Source organism: Lagopus leucura, unplaced genomic scaffold (genome assembly GCF_019238085.1).
Source record: "Lagopus leucura isolate 7727_CA_CO unplaced genomic scaffold, USGS_WTPT01 Super-Scaffold_810, whole genome shotgun sequence".
Taxonomy (NCBI): Eukaryota; Metazoa; Chordata; class Aves; order Galliformes; family Phasianidae; genus Lagopus; species Lagopus leucura.
In genome coordinates this window covers 5,931,664-5,954,703 of record NW_024962261.1, presented here as the reverse complement: position 1 = coordinate 5,954,703, position 23,040 = coordinate 5,931,664, and the positions used below count along the sequence as shown (strand labels likewise).

The following is a 23,040-nucleotide window of genomic DNA, read 5'->3' as shown; positions in this document are numbered from 1 at the left end:
AAAAAAAAAAAAATTATTAAATGTATTCTATGCACCAGACTTGCCTCTGGGTGTAAGATAACTTATTGTTGTTAAAGATGCCTCTATTTCATATTATGTTTTATATGAGAATCATTGTGGGAAATCAGATCAGTTTCCATCACTGATCTTTCTGGCAAGCTTTAGTACGGCAGGGGTGATGGCTGTGACAGTGTTGAGAGGCAGGATTATGAATTAAAGCAAATTTCTGCTTCCAGGTAAACCTGGAAGGTTATACACACCTTGTGTTCAGTAGCTCCTGGGACACTGTTTAAGGCACCACAATGAGTTTGCTAATCCCTTTTATTTTGCAGTTTATGCCTATGTGATAACATTTTGCTCTGTAAAATGAGTGCCAGTGAAATAGCATTTTGGGTTTTTGCCTCCTAGATGATGACAACTCTGAGGAAGGCCTTCACACGATCCCTTCAGGAAGGCACGAATATGCATTCAGCTTTGAGCTTCCACAGACGTAAGTGCCTACTTGTACCACGCTAGTGGGGCAGTGTGATGCCTGCAGACACACCTGCTTTGGGTGGAGGGGAAACCTTTTCAATGGTGGCAGGAGTTGTGCTGCAGCATGCAGCAGAGGACATCATCTCCTTCAGCTGAAGAGGTTGCTTTCAAACTTCACAAAATGGTAGCAATGTTTCTGCCCGGTGGCTCACTCACTCTTGACTAAGCTGTACTGACTGGCTATGCCTTTTGATATTTTAACTGCTCCCAGGAGAAGTGAAGTTTAACTGGCTTGAGTCCTGTAGAGTGGCTGGAATAACTTCTAGCTTAACCGATAGAGCCTTGCAGACCAGCAGAACTGGTGATAAGACCTCAGCTTGCTTATCTAGACTCAGTCTGGAACAGAAGTGAGTATTTTAGCTAACAATAAAAGTGGAGATTGTTCCAGATTAAATGGAATGTGTCTTCTCAAGCTGGCCTCTGTACAAAAAGGCTGGATGGAAATAAGCAGATAAATGAGTGGATGAACTGAGAAATATTCCCATCATTCATCTCACTTGTCTCAGAAAGCAGAAGCAAAGTAAGAGGGAGAGCTAAAATACAAATTCCAATAATACAAAATGCAGAGGGATAGTGACAGTCCAAAAAAACAGATGAAAAAAGGGAGAGGAAGGAGCCTTTGCTTGTAAAATTCAAGCAGTGAAGTCATTAAAGTTGGATGAATTTGGCAGACTGTTGCATGAAATAGCTAAGTACCTAATAATAAAGCTGGCAAACCATCTGTTTATATTAGAGGTGCTGGCTTTAATAGAACCTGCAGGTCATAACCACTTCATGGGTCAGTATAAGACGCGAACAGCATAGAACTTCACGGTAGATAGTTGCTGGTATGCTGTGTATGTGGAGATCATCAGAGGTAACTTGTCATTCTGTGAAAATTTCTACTACAAAAAGTAAAAATGATAGTTCTTATCTTCCCTTGATTTGGAAGGGATGAAAAAGCAGGATAATATATCAGTGTGAAATATTTCGTATGAAATTGAAGTACCACAACCAGTGATTAGAACAAGTTGTTTAACCTGAAAAAACAGTTATGCAACCAGCTTCTGATAACACTGAAAAAACAATGGGCTGGTATTAAAACCTAAAGGCCTGGAGTTGGGCACCTATTTACCCTTTCTTGTGATTTCCTATCAACGGGACATGTCCAAAGTTAATTAAGAAAAAAAAAAAAATTGAGCAACAGTAGAAAGAAGGAAAACACTGAGGGGCTTTCTTGATATTGGTTTTGGGGTTTTTTTGCCCTGCAGAATATGAGACAGGATTGATCACTGAATACAGACTAGAAGTGTTTCAGAAATATAAACAAATGCCATACCTGTAACTGACAAAGAATCGTTGAAGTACTAGAATGGCTCATAGTGCTCCCGGTAGAAAATACAGAATGTTTTCACATTTATTTATTCAAAATGTAAATACAAAAATTTTTGTATTTAAAAAAAAAAAAAAAAAAGAGCGAGCACTGCTACTTAGAGATAAATGGAATTCTGTGATGTTAAAAGCAAAGGTGAAAGGTCTGGAGATTCTTCCAGAGTTTTTCTCCAAATCTCTTAAACGAATTTAATTAGTCTTTTAAAAGTTCAGAGAGCAGTAGTCCTGATAATTCTGCATGTGTGTTCATATAATATGTAAACAAAGATGTGCATATATTTTGTATGCAGTATAAACTTTATTAAACTGCTCTTACTGGAGTGGAGGAGAACTGGAAGGTACTTCTGATAAACTCTCTAAAATCAGAACCATCATTTGAAATACATACTTAAAATTATACGAACTACTGCATTCAGTAACAGCTAAAAGAAGACTCTGAGATAGTAGCCAAGCAAACAATAAACAATTACTTCAAAATACAGTATTCAAACCAGTTGATACTGTTACTAATTTTAAGTTGGTAGTCTTAATGCAGCCTTAAAAGGGCATGGTGGATGTGAAAGCGGCCTCTTGAGTTTAAAGGAAATGTGAACTCTGCTGGCATTTTCTAGTATAATTCTTAAATTGATTCTTAAAATCGATACAAAACTAAATTAGGGTGAATTGGAGATGATTTTTTCTCCCGTCTTTAATTTTGAATTTTGCTCAGATATGGAAACTTTGCAAATAAGTTACGCTTCATTAAGTACTACAGTGCATTAAAGGTGGAATTCTACATACTAATCCCTGATCTGATTATATCATTATTATAAAGAGTGAGAAATTTTACTCAGTTTTGACCTTTGTGTCCTGCACAGACCACTTGCTACCTCATTCGAAGGCAGACATGGCAGTGTGCGCTATTGGGTGAAAGCCGAATTGCATAGGCCTTGGCTTCTACCAGTAAAATTAAAGAAGGAATTTACAGTCTTTGAACATATAGATATCAACACTCCTTCATTACTGGTAAGAATTGACAAAACTACTCATTCTTTTTTCCTGACATAAAAATAAGTAAAATACAAGAAAGAATATCAACATTGAATTTTATCTAATACCTATTTACTGTTTTTTAATGACAGCTGATCTTTTAAGTATTACATCAGTTTGGCAACTCTTTCATTACTGCTGCTTTGATGTTATTCTGTACCTGGAGTTGCTTCATTTTTAAGATATGTAAGATACCTTTGTCAATTTAAAATTAATACTATGAAATTGTAATTCGTCTTTAAAAAGGAAAATTTTTGCTAACTGTTCCTCTTCAGTTTTGAATCATTATGGAAGGAACAGTATAACTTTAAAGAACGTTTTAGTGAGAGACTGCTAACTTAAAAATGCAAAGTGAAAAATGTACTGGCATGCGTAATTTCCATATGGATGGTTTTCTACCAATGGGGAGAAATTATCACAATTCTATACGATCTTTTTCAGAAATGTCATTTTTATTAAAATCTGAATATCGCAACCGCTTCCAGTAAGGAGCTGATTCCAATTTGGCTTAAAATTTCTCGTTGTTGTTGTTTTTTTTTCCCCCCTTTTCTCATACTAATTGATGGGAGGGGAAAAAAATGAAGTCCATTGAAATAGGTTTCTTGTGTGTATGAGTGAAAAACCAGATTTGCAGAACAACATCGGCCTTGCACAAACTCCATTAAAATCAAAGGACTCCCGTTTGACTTTAATGGGCTTTGGATCAAATCCGAAATCCTGATACCATGTAAATGAAGTCTGTTTATTATAGATGAGACAGTATTGTTCAAAAACTGAGAAAATCAGAAGAGTTAAGGTTATGGTACTTTAGCTCAGTTAATGTTTCTGAAATGCTGTGTAATGGGAAGTTGGAAGACCTTCCAGTAGGAAGCTTTGCCAACAATATGCTGGTTTACGTAGGCTATAAGGTGTGTATCTTTCGAGATACATAGTCTCTTTTACAGTCACACACTGTTTTAAAAATGACAGTAGTTTGGAGGGTGGCAGAAAAAAATTGTCAAAAGAGCAGTGAAATAGGACATGCTGTGTATCTGTACAGCACCATTTAAATTGCATGATGGTTTTTTATTACAAATGAAACAAACTTTGCTTGTCAAAATAAGTAACAGTAAATACATAACAGAAATAATCTTGAGGTATTGATTAAAATATATGAGCACATTCACTGAACTCTTAACTAAACTGCCTTTCTTGTTCTTTTTTTGCAGTCACCCCAAGCAGGCACAAAAGAAAAGACTCTCTGTTGTTGGTTTTGTACCTCAGGCCCAATATCCTTAAGTGCCAAAATTGAAAGGAAGGGCTACACCCCAGGTATGTAACAGAAGTAATTATAGGAAGTGGTTTTGCTTCCCTTTTAAAACTACTGTCATATAAACAAAATACTAAAACTGCTCTTAGCATCTCAGTCTACTTTCAGCCATTGTCTCTGTATTGTTGAAGAGTGCTGGTTGTGTTTCCAGATTGTTGAAGAATGTTTGCTTCCATTTCAGTTATTCATTATTTTTTCTGGATTAGCTCATGCTGATCCTATTCCTTTTACTACCAATGGATGTTTCTAAAGGTATAGCAGAGTCTAGAGCATTGTAACAATATCAAGAAAATGGAAATTTGCTTACGCTGCTTAGTAAATTCCAGCATCACATTAAATTCTGTTTGGTTTCAGGTGAATCAATTCAGATCTTTGCTGAGATTGAAAACTGCTCTTCCCGTGTGGTGGTGCCAAAGGCAGCCATTTACCAAACACAGGCATTTTATGCCAAGGGAAAAATGAAGGAAGTCAAACAGCTTGTTGCCAACCTGCGTGGAGAATCTTTATCATCTGGCAAGACAGAAACCTGGAATGGAAAAGTGCTGAAAATTCCACCTGTTTCCCCTTCAATCCTTGACTGTAGTATAATCCGTGTGGAGTATTCACTGATGGTATGCTGGAGCATGTTTAGTTTCCATTGTCCTAAAAAATCCATAGCAAAGCTTTTTATGCTAGCTACAAAAAGAATGCATTTCCAAGTATTAGTATCCCAGCAGGTGTTTTGTAAGTAAATATGACTTAAATCATGTAGTTTCTTAAACAGCTGTGTTGTGTTATCTAAGCAAATATGTCATGAGTAGATGACACTTTTGTGTGTAAGCTCATGTTAAGAATCCTGCTCATAAATTGAATTTGTCTCCTTAAAGACGTGCACGCTGAAACTGACAGTTACAAACAGGTTCTTCATGGAGAATTTCATGGCAAAAAGAGTTACCAGATGAATTATTGACTTGTACATTGTAATCATATGTCTCTTTTTGTTTAGGTCTACGTTGATATTCCAGGAGCCATGGATTTATTCCTTAACTTACCACTGGTCATTGGTACCATTCCTCTACACCCATTTGGTAGCAGGACATCAAGTGTGAGCAGCCAATGTAGCATGAACATGAATTGGCTTGGTCTGACACTGCCTGAAAGACCAGAAGGTAATTTGACAACACAAATCCTAACCAATTTGCTAGTTCTGTTGCTTTTAATTTTTACGCATTATTCATTACTGTCATCTTAACAGATCCAGATTACATCCTTTAATAATGAAAGCCCCAGGAAGTCCCTTGTAGATGCTTTCTTGCCACCTGCTTGGGTTGGATCAGAATTCTTTTCCTCCTTAGCTTTCTCTCTGTAAAAAGTAGTTGTCGTCCAGCTATGTAGAAGTTGCAGAAGGCAATAACACAGGATTCCACTGTCCCTGTGCAGAAGTAATACTCTTTCCAGTATCCTAATAGCATCCTTAGTTAAATGACATTGTAACTCATAATAAAACCAGTTTCTGGTATTTTTTACCAGTCTTAACTAAAAGTCTTAGTGAGGAGATGCTACTCTTGTCAAAGGAGAGTCTCCCTTAGCAAGGGATTAGCTCCTTTCTGTGTTCTCACATACATTGATAAGCACTGTTTTACTACTAAGTCATGCATTTCTGGAGTCAAAGGTTGCATTCAGTTCCTTCATGCCTGTCTGTACAGAAATATTCAGTGTTTGGGTTGTGCTTTAAGTATGAGGATTTAAAGGGTGAGAAGCTAATTAAGCTACAGTAAGCAGATGTTACTAAACTTGAGCATAATGTTAGAATAAAATAAAGCGACCTTTTCTTAGTCTCCCTTCTATATTCAACAATTTTTTTTTGTCACTGCAGTCACTTATTTACCTGCTGATGCATCTTGGAATAATAAGTTTAATATTTCTCATGTTATGTATCCTGACATGCATAAGAACTGTTGTTCGAACTGCGTGTACCTTTTCCCTGCAGCACCTCCAAGCTATGCAGAAGTGGTCACAGAGGAACAGAGACAGTCCAGCCTGCCACCTATAGCTGCTTGTGATGACTTTGAGAGAGCAATGCAAGGACCATTATTTGCATACATCCAAGAATTCCGCTTTCTGCCTCCACCACTCTATTCAGAAGTAAGCACCTCAAACTGAATGAATCAACATATTCTCTTACTGAATCTGTATTCTGGAATATGTGAAGTGTCAGGAAAAAAAATACTAAGAAGTTGAACCAGCAATGAATAAGGCAGCTACTTTCTTTTTTCTTGTGAAGTTACCAATGACCTGTATCAATAATCTTCCACACCTTTTTCTCAGCATAGATTACATTCAGTGTCTTTTTGCCTGACTTGTGTAACCTTAAATTTGAATGTTGCCCCGTTGTTTTAACTTTTATCCTGTTTCCTTGCATTGGAGGCCTTGACAGAATTCTCATGAAGCCTCGTGATTTCTAGAAATTCCCAAACTCTTGTTTGAAATGACAGCAACATGTTTTTATGTACATGTATACACACAGCCAGTTTAGCAGCCTTACATATAGAATGCAGTATTTTCATATAATGATAGAAAATTTCAGTTGGAAGTGACCTTTAAGATCATGTAGCTCCAACCCCTTCTATAAGCAGGGACACATCCCACTAGACCAGGTTGCTCACAGTCCCATCCAGCCTGATCTTGAATGCTTCTAGTGGAGGAGCACCCACAGTCTCTCCAGGCAGTCCGTGCCAGTATCTCACCATCCTCACAGTAAAGAATTTCTTCCTAATACCCAGGCTAAGCCTATGCTCTTCCAGTTCAAAGCCTTTCCTGCTTGTCCTGCAGCTACATTCTAATGTTTCATTGTTCAGTGCAGCATTCCTATAGGCCCTATAGAGGCACAAAGTACTAATATTTTCCAACTCCTAAACAGGCAAAAAAAAGTTTAGAAATCTTTTCCACATCTGATTCTGTGTATTCATAAATTCTGAAGCCTGATTGGGGGGGGGGGGGGGAAGGGAGAGGGGACAAAACTATTATTTCTATGGTTCCTTAGAAGTTCTGATTGTATTTTTAGTACTGTAAAAGCCTATGATAGAACTTCCAAAGTTTCACTATTGTTTTTGAGGTAAAAGCAGTGATAGAGGACAAAAGAGCAGTGTCCTTTGGCTAATGCTTGCCTGAATGCATTTAGTTAAACAAAAAAACAAAAACAAAACAAAACAAAAAACAAAAAAACAAAAAAAAAAAAAAAAAACCGGTATATGGCATGATGCATTTTTCCCCTTTTTTTTTTTTTTTTTTAACCTCTTGAAACAGTTCTGAGTGGGCAGAAGGCCATTTCTTTTGCGTGTGAGGCTTCTGTAAGAGCTGTTCTGCAGCTTAATTCTTAGTCCTGAAGTCCTGCTCATCTCAGGTACTTAAAGATTTAGGAAGGGACCTTCCTGCCTCACCTCCTCCCCATTGCCCACCCCGCCATTCCACCATTCCATTTGGAGTACAGAATTTATTATTCTAATTACTAGTACTGATTACTAAATCTGGCATTCAAAGTTTTCTAGTAATTTCAGTAATCCCCTCTGGATTGAGGATGCGATGTATCAGAAGTTTGAAGACAATGTTACATTTTTTTTCTGTAGCAGGTTCTAAAATAACCTCAATTACTTTTTTCCTCTGTTTAGATTGATCCAAACCCAGATCAGCCTGCAGATGACAGACCATCTTGCCCTTCTCGTTGAAGGAATCCATGAAAAGCTGACTTGACTTGGGTTTTGAATCATACCTGCCATGTTGAAGGTCAAGGCGTTATAGTGGAGACACTTTAGAAGGAAGTGGTTTTGCTCTTGCCTGTATGGTGAATACATGAAAACAACCTGTGATTATGCTTTGAAGCCTACAGTAACATTGTAGGACTGCTCCACTTGCTTGAAGACCTGAGCTTACCCTCTCCCCTCCCCTTGTTCTCATTTAAATACTGGCACATACTAGGAGCAGCCTTACTAACCTATGGTCATGCGTGTCAAAACACTCAAACCACATTGCAAGAGAGGGATGGCTTTCTCTTATGATTTTGAAGATTTGCACATGCTCATTGCTTATTTTGTGCGGTTCAGTGTCACTACAGCTTTTTCTCATTTATGCCGCACTGTTGTTACCCCCCCCTTCCTTCCCCCACTTGTTTGTGGTCTGCACAAGAAGGAGCAAAAAAAAAAAAGCTTTGACAACAAAAAAAAGAAAAAAGCTACGGACTTTGACAAATGCACTGACTCTTTCTTTTCTAATTTAATGTAGCCTGGACTTTACCTGCATATGCACATGCTCAGAATTGTCCTAGTAGGCTGGTCACGTATCGCCTCTTCAGCTTGGATCCTGTTGTGGATTTATTTACAAACATCAAATGCCTTCAAGCCAATCCTTCTTGCTGTATGTTTTGCAGCCTACTGTAGTAGATAAGCAACATAATGGGGATATATTAGGGTTGGGGGATGGAGAGATAACAGAAGGAGACTAATAGACTTTGTCAAGATTGTATACCTTCTTGATTTCTTTAAGAGTTTGTTGCCTTTCTACTATTATCGCAAAGCAGCATTTTGTTACAGACTGCCTAAAAATCACTTAATCTCAGGTGAACTCATCACTTGCCAAACTGTTGAAATGCTATTTGTTTTGTTACGTTGCACTGTTTAGTTACTTCCTTGTTTTGTGTGTGTTTTGTTTTAGTTCTTTATTTGAGAGGGGGAGCTGCAATAGGGACATACACAAAAGTTATAAAAGCCACCCTCATTCCCTTTTTTCTTTCTACATTATGAAAAAGAGATGTTTCGAGTTGTGAAGCTTTAAAAAATAGAACTAATAAAGGCACAAGTGAAAGCAGCACCAGTAAACACCAGCTGAGCCTCAAAAGAATTCCAAAAGGAAATAGGCAAATGCTGTCCAGGATTCACAGGCAGAGAGATATTTCAACTAGTAGAGATGGGAAGAGAAAGTAAATTTATTTTTATACATAGTTACCTAATCACCAAAAATACTATATATTATGAGTCTCTAGTAGCAAGTATATTTCAACTGCAGGAAAAGCTTGGACTATGCTAAGAGCTCAGTTTGTGCACTTTGTATTATCTTCAGGGTTTATGATACTGTAAAAATAGTAAGAATAGAACTATAATTAAAGTGGGGGAAGAAGATCAGTGTTACCAGCCATACATGGGTATTAGTTAGCTGAGAATTGCTTCGGTAGTTGCATTTTCTGTGGTACTCTCTCAAGAGCTTTAAAACAAAAGAGCCAGTTTCAGCATGTGTTCATTCAGAGTGCAAGAAATGATGCAGAGCACTCGCCCCTGATTGTACCCCTCGGAAGTAAAGAGTGCACTGGAGCCATTGTATCTGCTAACACAAATACCAGCACTTCCATGCCTAGAGATTTATAAAAGTCAGCTTCCCTTTTTGGAACTCGTGTAGCACAGACCAGTAACAAAGGGACACGCTTTTGGTATTGACCACTGAAACAGATCGAGGACTAATCCATCATGTCTCTATTTCCTTGTGCAATAAAAGCTCAGATGGAAGGGGGATAGAGGAGGCTGGTGTTCTGCATGGGGCTTGTTCTCAAAAATCTCTGCCTTCTTTTTTAAGGCTTCATGCATACGACACAATAGGCTTTTCCATAAGTGGCCTTTACGAGAACATGAAAGAAAATTCATGTTTCAAAAATGATGACAGGGTGATAACATATGAGTCGCGTTTTAAGTGATTCAGTTAAAAGTTTGGATTTTGAGCTAGAATACTGGACAAGAAGGAAATTGGGTGATGTCTTACGTTACTAGGCCAATTTTGTGAATGTCCCTTCTCTCTACCCTCTCCAAACAGACAAAAAAAGCTAAGGGGATCGTTGGCATAAAAGGGCATTTGGTGGTTTTACTTTTTTTTTCCTTTTTGTTGTTGTAACAGACTAGGGAACAATTTCTGATACACATAGCATTAAAGTTTTTACCACAATACAATGGAGAATTGCATATGAAGCAGGATTGACCAATATAGTAATTGACACGGCTTCACAGCCTTTGTGATTGGAGTGAAAAATTCTGTAACTTTATAAAGTAAAAAAATTCTGTTTAAATTCTTACTTTTTCAGAGGCATTACTCTTCCACAAGTATTGGTCAGTTCTCAGCATTAGAAAACATGAGGTTCACAGTTATAGCCCAGTATTTTATATAGGATTCTGATCTGAATTAGGAAAAAGTAAGTAAAATCCAAACGTTAGAGAAACAAAGTGCAATATTAAATGTTTGCTTTATAGATTATATTCTATGGCTGTTTGTATTTTTCTTTTTTTTTCTTTTTTTTTTTTTTTTAGTTTTGGTGCTGAATATGTTCTTGTAGACTCTGTTTTAAGAAAACAATATGTGGAAAACAGTTTAATTTTTTTCCTATTGCTCTTACTTGTGGAAAATAAACTTTTTTTAAAAAAAGACATCAGATGTCATCAGTGTAAGCCATATTCTTTTCCGTGTGACCTAAATCATTTACTCAAACCCCGTTTGTAGGAAATTGCAGGTGTAAGTCCCATATATGTATGCTGTCAATACTGTCTGGTGGGCAGGGGGGAGACAACGCATAGCCAGGTAGGGGTGGGAGGAAGTGAGGGGATTCTTTCAATGTTTGGAAGCTGTTACTTCCCAGGTGGGTTTTGGCCACGCGGTTTGGTGAAATGGGGCCAGGAAAGCGCCTCCTGCTGTTCCCTTGACAGCCCGGTTTCCCCAAGTGCTGAAAACGGCCACCTGCTCTGAGCGCGCTGCCAGCGGTGGTTGAGTGCAGTATTACAGCTCCCAAGTGCCTGTTGTGGCATCCTGCTTCCGCATACCGCGCACAGCTGAGCCCCGACAGACGGGATTATCGTCATCCGCCGGTATCGCCGGCTGGCCTGACCTAAGAGGAGGGTCATCGGGCTAGCCGGCGTGCGCTGCTCCTGCCGCGGGTGGGCAGGCGCTGAGGACCCGGCACTCGGGGTGCTGTATCCCACCTTAAAGGTGCAGCTGCTGGTGGGGCCCGAGCATGTGATCTAACTCTTTGCTTCACTCCATGAAACGAGGAGTGTTTCAGAGCATTTCAAATTACTCGTGAATTTGTAAGTATCAGTGATGGAGACTGCAGGAAAACGTAGTTTGCTAGCTTTTTTGGGTTTTGTTTGTTTGTTTGTTTGTTTTTTTTCTCCTCTATAATAACAGCATTAGACAAAAATAAATAAATAAATAAATAAATAAATAAAGACAAAACAAAAAACCAGCCAAACCCTACGAATGTTATCGCTTGGGACTCCATGAAATGATGGCAGTCATGGTGATGATTTCATACCAGGACTACCCTTTTTAGTTTCTAATTTCTAAAGGCATGTGGCAGTGTTAGAAGTTAAATTAGCATCAGTGTCATTTAAGGGATACACGTCTAGCAGTTTCAGGCAGTGTTTTCTTCAACTCCCTTTATGCCAAAACTTTTTCTTAATTATTCCTTTAACCTTTAGAACTATTAAAAAGCTGGAAATTAACAAAGCTTTGTTCTTTGACGTCTGGATTTTTTTCAAAGCAATCTTTTTTTTTAATTATTCTGAGTATCGAAATACTTGTGCATGCATACAGATCTGTTAAACCAAGATGTGAAACTAATGGCCCTTCCATATCTGCTGTCCATGAAAATGTAAAGATTTCAAGCTGCAATTGTGCAAAACTGACCCTCTTTAGCAATCTGTACATACCACTTCCTAACCTCTCTTCTGGGCTTTGTAGCCAGGAGGAGGTGCTGGAATTTGCTCTGCATTACAGTTCTTCCACAGTTTTCCCTGTGACAGCAACTTAGGAAGAAGGCACATGGTCAGACAATGCTTTATCCGCCCTCCATATTATATCCTTGAAATAGGAAAATATTAACTTCTTCTCTCAGAAGTCAGTCGCTCCTGGACCTGCCCAGCTACAGCCTGCTATTTTTGGAGCTGGATCTCCTGAGCTAGCGGACACCAGGACAGAGCAGCAACTTCTGAGCTGAGGCCAGATACAGCCATGAAACCTGAGTTGGACGGTGAACCTTTTCATTTAATCCAGCTCACCAGGGAGGACTCAGAGCACAGAAGGATGAGGCACTTTCAGTTTACTTCAGGCACCTCGGTATTGATGTCTGCATACTTGAGTGAAGAATGGGACATAGACAGCAAAGGTGAGAGCTTAAATATTATACATATTTAATTATATGTATACACATTATATATTATATAAGATATAATAAACTTCAAGCAATTTAGACTTTAAGAGGGAAAGAATTGTAGATTAAAAAAAAAAAAAAAAAAAAAAAAAGCTAGACCCCCTCCCAGGAAGTAATCTTAAAAGGCAAAGACAAGTATTAAGTGTTAATCCTTTTTTCACAGAAAACTGCAAAAATCTTTCTGGCATCACTGTGAGCAAGCAGTGAACCCAGCCATGAGCTCTCTGGCGTTTCATACTCTGTTCCTTCACCAAATGCTCACAGTCGAGGAGGCCAGGTTTTTTTCTGACTTAATAAATTTTACTTCTGAAGTTTATTGGTGAATGTGATGTCAGTCAATATTTCACCAAAGACATGATTCTTCTGTTTTCAAAGAATATATGGTGGAAGTAGAGGAAAATGTCCCTGCAAATTCTAATACATTATTGTTTTTTGTTATGCAATTGCCAAGTTCTAAGCAAGGCCTTGCTGTCACCAGTCTGCCTGGATTCAAAATGAAACTTTCCACTACAGATGGATGGCTCAACAATGGTGAAGGCAAATTTGTCATGCTTGCCTACCAGCTAGCAAGCAGCATTTGATAAATCCTTCCGTGGCTCTTCTAGCCCTGTTTTAGGAAAATATTTCTCCTAATATCCAACTTGAATCTCCTCTGGCACAACTTAAGGCCATTCCCTCTTGTCCTGTCACTGTTATCTAGGAGAAGAGGGGGCCTGCCCCCACCTCACCACAACCTCCTTTCTGGCAGTTGTAGGGAGCAATAAGGTCTCCCCTGAGCCTCCTCTTCTCCAGACTGAACCATCCCAGTTCCCTCAGCCACTCTTCATAAGACTTGTGCTCCAGACTCTTCACAGCTTCATTGCCCTTCTCTAGACGTACTCCAGGGCTTCAATGTCTTCTCTGCAGTGAGGGGCGCAACACTCAACAGTGTACTAAAGGTGCAGCTACACCAGAGCTGAGTACAGGAAGATAATTTACACCATTAAGGTGAAGACAGGAACGGCAGTGTTGTTGCTGTCTGTTGTGCTGTCATGCACAAGACACCATTACATGTGACAGGGCTGCGTTCCCCCAAAGCAATTCATGGTTCATCAGTTGCACTGCACAAGGGGACCCCCCCAAAGAAATGGAGAAAACAATTCTCTGCCCTGGCAGAACTAGAACAATGTAGTTTAAACTTCTAAATACAGCACTGCTTATTTTTCATCCAATTTTTCCCTCTTTTTCTCCCTTATGATTCAAATTAACTCAAAACTGGTAACAATCTTCCCTAACACGGTTGTCTTCTTTTTTCTGTATTTTATTCAAACTTTTCAGTGTCCCAAAATACCCTAGTTTGGTGCTTATCTTTGCGCCTATATCCTGTACCAACAGTACCACCAAACATAAAACTCGGTTTCTTCAAACAAAAAACAAAACACCTTCTTTACTTGAAATGCCCTCCTAGAGTGCAGTGGAAAAGCATCGCACATTTTCTCCTCAAAACCATATTTTTATTGAAAAATACCAGGACTGATGGATAGAAAGAAGATGTGAATTCTCATTAAAAAAAAACCTTACGTTTTATTCACGATATGACCTCATCAATTGGCAGCAGCAATATGGTAATGAATCTAACATATTTCAACACTTTTACCCTGAAATATCTCAAAATAAAAGCAAATTAATTCACCTCAGTGGTGAATTTGTTGGAGGTGGAAAGCATATACTGGCTCAGTTGATGCTGGAGCATGCTGCAGCTATCTCATACCTTTCTACCTGGGAGATTACATGTCCTAATACTGTGCTACAACAACATACACAATCCATAAGAAAAAAGAAAAATCAAATTAAGCTATAAATTGACATATAAACATAGTTTTCACACAACTAACATATGGAAAGCCTATTCTAATGTAGGCTGTATTACCATATACTTGTGCTCATACTTTTTGTTTACAATCTGCAATTGGAAAGTCATTTTAAAACACATTCATTTATTTGGCATCTCTTTGGTGCTCTTCCATGTTTTTGCATGCCCTCATGCTAACAAGACTTCTGGCACTCCCAGAAGAACGGGAACAAATACACTTGAGAGCACGCTTGGAGCCGGCACGGAGTGTGAGCAGCACGTCGCTCCCATTTATTTGCTGCTGCGAGCGGAGAGCGCAGCTCTGCTAACCTCCTCTCTTGGCAACCAGCTGATAAATACTAAATACTCCAAACAAATCATCTCTTTCTCCTTAGCTCACCAGGACCAGACCCAAAGGGGAAGGGAACAAAGCAGCACATGCAGTGAGAAGAAACCCAAGTTTTGCACTAGCAGTTCTGCCTGAAGCCTCCAACAATAAAGAACCCAGACGTCCCACCAATGACAAACACAGGGATATCTTTAGCCCCATAGTGCAATCTGCAGTTCATAAGCACACCACTGCAGGAAAGTCCCTTGCAGAATGCCCCCAAAACCCTCTGGGGAACATCTTATATAGCAAAGCGCCCAGCACACTGCTTCGCCTCCATCACCTGTGCATGTACTCTGAGCAGGCGGGAGCTTCTTTGATTTATGCCATCTAGAAGCCTGTTTACTTGTTACATGGAACAGAATTCTTGCAAGTTCAAGAGAGGACACTTTGGATTTGGGCATGCTCTTGTGTTTTCCACCCTTATAAGAAGATGTTCTGGCTCTGCAGCTCATAGATCTTGCTAAATATGGTGACAGTTTTAATAAGGGGGTTCAAAATGCTGCTATGGGACTACATTCAGATGCTCGTACCCAGAACCTCCAGCTTCCTCCACCTCGGAGCGATGCTGCACAGCACAACTCACAGAGGGCAGCACAGATATCTATCACATTCACTGCCTCTCACCTGCAAGTACATCCTTGACCAGTCCAGTACCAGCCGCCCTGGGGAGCAGCTGCAGAGGAAATCAGCTCACTCCTCCTACTATGATTCCTTTAAAAGGTGCTCCTGGCACCTGCTTTGATGCCAGGGGACATGGAACTGTGTCACTCTGTTCCCTGTGAGTGTCAGAGCCTGCCTGCTCCTGGCAGAGCCTCCAGAATTCACAGCTGACTCTGGTTATTTCTAGGAGTTGTTGCTCTCCAAAAGGAAAAAGCAAGGGTGGGGGAAGAAGATGGTTGCAATTATTTAAATAAATATCATGTAAGCAACTGGTCTTATTAAAGAAACAAATAATAGGCCCAGGTTTTTCACATTTTATCTGCTTATATGGATTACAACAAACACAATTGTACAAACTGATTCTTGCAAGCGCCTCTTTAGCCTCTGCAGGGTTTATTAAGATTTGCATGGGTGTCTTTATTTACTGCCTCACTTATTTATTTATTTGGCCTCCACTTAGATATACAGAGTACATGGAATAGGAAAAAAAGATCATTAGAAGGGTTTGGAGAGCATAGGCTGTGTTTACTGAGTTAAAAAGATAAAATTTCAACCACCCTGTGGATTTACTTGTAGCTCTCTAATTTGGTTTCTTCTCACTCTAATTCACGACTGCTGAACTAGACCTCCAGGAAAGGAAATTTTTGGCTTTTCAAACCATCTTTATACCTGTGGAAGAAAAGCAGCAGGGGAGAGCTGCACTCCAACCACACCATAAGCACAAAGCAACCAGAAAAAGACTTTTCTGGGGTACTGACCTATTGAGAACGTGGTGTGTTCCCTTGCACCAACATCTGAACAGTCGCTGGCGATGCGCCTGGATATTCTGGATGTTGTGTCTGTCAAATAAATCAGCAGTCCATATGCAGAGCCTGGCAATTATGACATTCTGCTGGTGAGTTTCAGTCCGTAAGCCAGTAGGTAGGACATGCTGAAACATAAATATTGTGGCTTTTAATCAAAGATGTTATTTTGGGCAGCTATGTTATTTAAAGGAAAAGTGAGGTATTTCAAAGTCTTTTTTTTATTATTTTTTTTTAAGTGACTCTTAGAGAGGACCTCTGTCAAATTGCAGAAAAAAAAAAATCAGTAACATGGCATTGACCCTCAAAATTTCATCTCCATGCACTGACAAAGAGGAAACGAACACAGAACATGTAAGACATTTGAGACATGTATAAATGGAGGTATTGAAATTTAGCGTGTTCCTTCTGAAGCAAAGGAACTGCAGCATCCTACCCAGCAGAATGTGCTGTGCAGTTAAGGCACAGTCCCTCACCAGACCACTCCATGCAGGTGACCTACTGACCAAGTGACATCTGGAGTTTCATTGTATGGCTGTTTTGGCTCAAATCTGAGGAGTCAGCAGCTAAAACTGCTGAAGGCTGTGTGAAGCTGGGCAGCAACACAGTCCCAGTGTGCCCACGACTGGTCCTTACCATAGCACATCCCATTCCCTAGTCAGCTCATGACATCGTTGATGCTGATTTAGAACCCAAGATCCATCTATGTTGGAAATATCCTTGAGATCATCACATTCCAGCATTTGTAATGAACAGGTCTGCTTGATTCAGGGAAGGTTCCAAAATTCATTACTAATATACTAGGTAACGTTGCAAGGTTTGGTGTTTTGTTTTTATAGCATGATGAACTGAACACTTAGTGAATATCTGTTGTACTGGAGAATTTTGCTTTAATGCAGTGTCTGTGCAAGGACAGCAAGAAAGAAATTTGCATTGCAAAGTGCACTGCATGCATACCATGCTGAAGAGCACCTTTCCAGGGGAAGGCTTATCTGAAAGCAAGGATGGCACCCAGACGGGGCCAGCTATGTTCTATCAAATGGAGCCATTTTCAGTGGGCCTCCTGTGAATTTTTGTCCAGTAATACACACCCATGTCGCTCACCACAGCTCTTAACTAAGAATGGCTCCCAGAAGCTTAACCTAGGGCTGGGAGTTGGAACACAATGGTCATAACACTATGGCAAACAAGTTGTTGGATGCCCCGGAAAAGCAAAAAAGACCCTTGGGATCTCCATGGACCTACTTCTTCCCCAAGTCTCTAATTGAACTTCAGGTTTAGGAAATAATGTGTGAGCTTCCTTCTCAGGGACATATTGCACAAGGAAAGGTTAATTACAGTTAACTCTATAACCCAGTGTTATCTGACATTTTTAACCTAATGTAAATTGAAGTTGTGGTCTTCCTTTTGCTATAGCCATTTCAGTGCCCATCTTTGCCTTTCATTCAGTCTTGGAGTCAAAGATTTAAGAAATATTCAATGTCTATTGCATCCATTTGAAACTTTTCAACAAGAATACATATTTGAGAAAAAAAAAATTACTGAGAATATTCAGTGTACAAAGAGCTAATGAATGTACTCTGTTGAGAATGGGATGGAAAATTATGTCTTGAATTTGCTCTCTGCAACTGCTCCCAGCTGTCCTGTGTCTTTAAAGAGTGGATTTATAAACACCCTTACAGACAGATATGCCAAGTTTAAACATTACTATCTAATGCAACTGCTGCAGTTATGCTAGGCCAACCCTCTACCAAAAATGTAGTCTTGATCATTTTCACTAAGTGCAGCATCTAACCATATTCTTTTTTTTTCTGATTCCAGAGTAATTTTTATGCCATAGAAGCCTTAGTATGCTACAGACTCGGTATTTGAAAACCATGTTAGTGAACTCACATTACAGTCCTTAAAATAAGACATTAAGTATTTTGAAGACCAGTTTCCCACCTTCATACACTTTTTCCACTATGATCTCAGTACAACTTCAAATTTTCATAGCTGAGCAGTCCCAGAGACTTTAAATAGCAATATATTCCACATATTTTCCATCTCCCACATCTTAGAGTATGACCATAAAGTGTTAAGTGAAGCTTGGATAATTTTGGACTTGAATGAGGTTTCATGAAAAGTGAATCATAAAACATACAGGCAGCACTTTCTGTAAGGAGAAGGGAAGGGATTCTTTGCCAGGGAGAGCTACCCAAGTGATTTCCCTCGTTATGGTTTTTCAATTCCATGTGCTTTTTTCTAAGTAAAGGAAGACTAGGCAATTGCTATAATCAGCAACACGTTTCAGCAGTGCTAGACTAAAAGATATCAAGTAGTTTGACAGGAAAAAAAATCTGAAAAAGACCTAATGTTAAGATTTTGTTAAAAATGAAGATGCTTTTCAGGCAGACAAACAGAAAAAGACACCAGCAATTTACTTTCCTTATTGAAAATGCTCTTTCTTCTTTCTCTCTTTCGTTCGTTCTTCAATAACATACATAACATATGTCAACATAACAAGAAATCTTCTGGAGACTTAAAACTAAAACTTACTGCTTACAAAAACATTTACACTTTATTTTACAGAATGCTACATCTTTACACTGCCCAATGAAGCCAACCTAGTAGAATCCACAGTTTGGAGGTGACGGGGCTGCATATGAGATTCTCTATTTTCCTGTTTTCAAGTATGTGCATGTAATTTGCTGCAAGCTACCAACATGCTGTTAGCCACTTCACGCCTTGCAGAAGAGGCGGCACTTTGCCATGTATTAAGGAAGTTTAAATGATTAGGGAGGTTAACAGACTGAGATATCCCTCTTAGTATCTGCTTTCACAGGGCAGGGCCTGGCACGCATTTGGTAAGCTTGGTGCCATAAATCTCAGAGCACACCTGTGCATGGAACATTTCCATTTTCTCACTCCTGCTGTTTTCATATGCAGCTAATCCGTGTGTTTCAAAATCTTTTAAAAGCCACCACTATGGAATAAATAACCTTCTTAGACTGAATTTTGAAATAAGGAAACAAATGCATCGAAGAAAAGCACATTTAAAATGAAGATACGCTAAATGATGGACACCCATTTTGGATTCATGAAGTACATAGGCTTAGAAAGTGACTTGAAGCAGGAAAAGAGCTGATATGGTGTGCATCCCTGCCCATCCAAACAGCCATAATGGCATCACCCTTTTTGTTGTTACAAAGAATTGAACATTTACAAGGTTTACAGTACTCCCACTTTTCAGCACTGTTCCCTCCTCATCATGTGTGTATTCACACAGAAGCAGAAACCATGAGAAAATTCAGGGGTGACAAAATTCTTCAGGACAGATTCTTGTTAATAATGGCTCATTACCTTTGAGCACTGCAGTGCGATGCTGGGACAGCTCTGGTGTGAAATCCTGCCAGATACACAGTGCAGGCATTTGCCTGTGTCTGCTGCTTCTGCAGACCAAAGCAGTGTTGCAGGGTCAGCATGGTGAGCTTCAGCAGAGGGCCTACTGAGCAGCTGAGTCATGTTCTGGTGAACCAGTGCCTGGTTTCACCCTCTTTTCTCCCTCCCTCCCTTCCTATTTTTTTTTAATTCTGAGTCACCTCAGTCAGCCTTGACATACTCCTCCGCTGCGGATAATGGCGAGCAGCTGTTTGTAGCAGTCATCTTCATAGCACACGAGTCCTGGCTTCTCGCAGCTTCTCCAGAGGGAAGGAGTCAGGGGAAGCGATGCCCTCTCAAAGACCCTGATAGCATCACATTCACTAAGCAAAGAATTGCCTGCCAAAGGCTGTATTTATTTATTTTTAAGCAGGATGCAGTAACTGCGGTTGCAACAGTGCACGACTGTGTTGTCATTAAAGCCTCACTTTGTTGTTATTAAAGCCATGTCAGGCACAAAATTAGTTAACCCATCCTCAGAGCCATCCAATAAACAGATGAGTTATCCTCAGATTGCAGGTGGGGAGCATGTGACACATCACAAACTCACCCCATGGCTGGGACCAGCAGTCAGAAATGCTCCACTTTCCTTAGCTTCCAGTGCTCCGTCAGTGCTGCAGACATGGCCCAGTTGCCCGCTGAAGGAAGAACTGGCACGGGAGGTTAAGGCTGGACTCTGCCACAGACTTAGTGTTACAGAATCAGAAAGTTCCCCAAGTTGGAATGAGGAAGGGACCCACAATGATCACTGAGTCCAAACCCTGGCTCCACACAGCACCACTCAAAATCCAAACCTCACGTCTGAGAGCAGTGTCGAAGCACTCATTAACTCAAGCACTGCGGCCGTGCCCCCCGCCCTGTGGTGCAGCCCCTTTCCCTGACCCCCAGCTGCCCTCCCCTGACGCAGCTCCATGCCGTTCCCTCGGCCCTGTCGCTGTCACACACAGCAGAGCTCAGCGCTGCCCTCTGCTCCCTGTGAGGAGCCGCAGCCGCCATGAGGGCTCCCCTCAGCTCCTCTGCCCTGTGCTGAGCACACCCAGAGACTTGTTTGAACACATGCGGCATGAGCATCAGAGCTGCAAGGTGTGTTTTGTGTGTTTTGTGATTCTCTTCTCCTTTCTTAGTAAAACAAAAAAATAATATATAAAAAAAAGAAATATGAATAAATTTTATTTATTATAAAATGTTATTATGTTGTTATGAGAAGGCCATTCTGAGTTTGTTCTATGGTTTAAATCAAAGGCCTTCTGGCTTTGAGAGCAACAGGAGATAACAGGAGAATCTTTACTTAAAAAAGAAATACATAGCTAATGTATTGTGGAGAAAGGCTTGAAAAAACAATTCGGACATCAAAAACTTGACATTCACAACTGATATATTGTTACTTCAAACTTCTTTTTAAGAAAAATCCTCTTTTATAATTTCTTTGGAGTGTCTGGAGTTGGCAGTATTTTACCCTGTCACAGATAGGAACCAGTAAGTGCTAATAGATGAGAGTATGAATTTCTGCACAGCAAAAAAAGAACATGCTGCTTACAGGAAATAGTCAACAACACATAATGGGAAGAACAGACAGAAAGAGATGGAGAGGGCAATGAGAATGCTACAGAAGCTAAACCTGCCTTAGCTTACATTTTACACTACATTTTATACATCTGTCATTAACTTCATTACCTAGCTTATACTGGGTAAAAGAAAGATAAAAAAGACAGACAAAAAGATTTTCATTTTTCCTCCTCATTCACAGAATCACAGAATTGTAGGGGTTGGAAGGGACCTCCAGAGATCATCGAGTCCAACCCCCCCCCTCATTAATGTTCTTCATTGCTAGGAGCGGTAAGTATTTCATATTAACATCCTTCTTGCCTTCCCTTGCATACTGCAGCCTAAGGCAGCTTCCTCTGTCAGCTGCCCTTAAAACCTCTTGCACTGAGAGATGCACAACATGAGGGTGAGGCCACACATTACAGATATGTTCATATGATGGGAAGGGAAATGTCTGGCAGCTTCATCCATAGTCCTTGGCAGTACCAAATGAGTTTTAATTAACATAGGAATATCCATCAGTCTTCATTCTGAATTGGCTTGATCACTCACAAGCGCTTTGCAGATAGGGAATTTAGAAACAGCTGGGAAAAACAGCAGTGTAGATGCCCAGAGCTAGGTCGTTTCCCCCACCTGTCTCTTCCAAACAAGGACAAAGATATTCATCACAGTTGTTTAGGCAGCAGACATTTTCTTTTCAAGGTTGGTATTGGTCCCAAAGCCCATCATGGGATCACAGAATCTTCATGTCTCCAGCATGCTTCCACCCAGCCTCCAGCTCAGGAGGATCATGGCTTTGTGTCAATTCAGGACACACAACAGGGAAAAGAGAAACCACAGTTTTCCTCCCTCATGAGTTCACTATCAAGGCTGTACTACTCCCACATTATTTCACTGGTGCTGTTAGGTCCCATTTTCTCAGCTGATGAACACAAGCATTTTGTACACTGAGTACTGAACATATCTTCATACATTAACAATCCTGTAACTCTGCTCCAGGAGAGGGAAACGGGGAAAACAATCAGTTTGGCACTTATTAAACTCCCTATTCATGAAAATATTCCCTCGGGTACCTCCAATAAATATATTTCCTTTCATCCTTCTGTTTGTCTTTCCTAGTGTCATAAATAACATTGCAAGCAATAAAATTCCTTATCTATTAGGTAAATAAAGCTTAGCCCAGTTTATAACCTCCACAGTTGGATTTTAATTCTAAAAGGAAACCTGAATGCAAAAGCAGACATTTGCTTTCGTCAGAATGCCCCTGGGAGTCGATGTCAAACTCCCCCACCCTGTGTGAAGCAGCCAACAAAAGCTGGGAAGCTTGCTGTCAGCAGCTGGAGTGGGGCTCCTGGTACCAAGCGTCCTAGCTTTTGCTGCTCTTCTTCACATCTCCATCTCCCTCCAAGCCATGCAGATGGGAAAATGTATTGGCAGCAAGTGTTTAATGCACAACAGCTGAACACAGAGAACCTGCTGATTGTGCCATCTCTCTTCAGGAAAAGCCCTGGAGGAGTTTCTGTATCCCTGTGAGGATATGGAATAAAACAAGGCAGAGTAAAATCTAAGCCACAGTCTCAGGGTTGGGCTGGCATCTTAAGTGAGTGTGCCTTTAGTAACTAATACATCAGTCATTACCATTCTCTGAATTACAAACTGTGCCATTAGTTACCTCAATACACAAAAGAAAGAAAGTAAATCAGCCACAAGTTAGTTCATTTCTGCCCTACTCATCAAATGGGGAAAACTTGGTAATTAAAGAAAATGGTAAAAGAAATACAAGGAAAATTGTAAGAGACAGTTTTCTACCACCTGGGAAAAAAATACGTAGTATAGTAATATGTAGTTTATTACTTTGCAAAAAGCTTCAGATACTAAATTTACTTAGATGACCATAACTTTCTTTCCCTTCCTCTCATGCAGTACCGTTTG

The 23,040-nt window shown here is 39.9% G+C and overlaps 1 protein-coding gene across 1 annotated transcript in view; it reads left to right on the top strand.

The window, feature by feature from the left end:
* The window catches only part of ARRDC3 (arrestin domain containing 3), an 11,310-nt gene extending 2,880 nt beyond the window's left edge, over window positions 1-8,430 (top strand). The window contains exons 2-8 of the mRNA XM_042866238.1: window positions 409-490; window positions 2,763-2,910; window positions 4,143-4,245; window positions 4,598-4,854; window positions 5,229-5,391; window positions 6,213-6,367; window positions 7,891-8,430. Coding sequence (XP_042722172.1) covers window positions 409-490; window positions 2,763-2,910; window positions 4,143-4,245; window positions 4,598-4,854; window positions 5,229-5,391; window positions 6,213-6,367; window positions 7,891-7,947 — 965 coding nt within the window. The 3' untranslated portion in view covers window positions 7,948-8,430. The remainder of the gene's footprint in view (window positions 1-408; window positions 491-2,762; window positions 2,911-4,142; window positions 4,246-4,597; window positions 4,855-5,228; window positions 5,392-6,212; window positions 6,368-7,890) is intronic.
* Window positions 8,431-23,040: the final 14,610 nt, after the last annotated feature.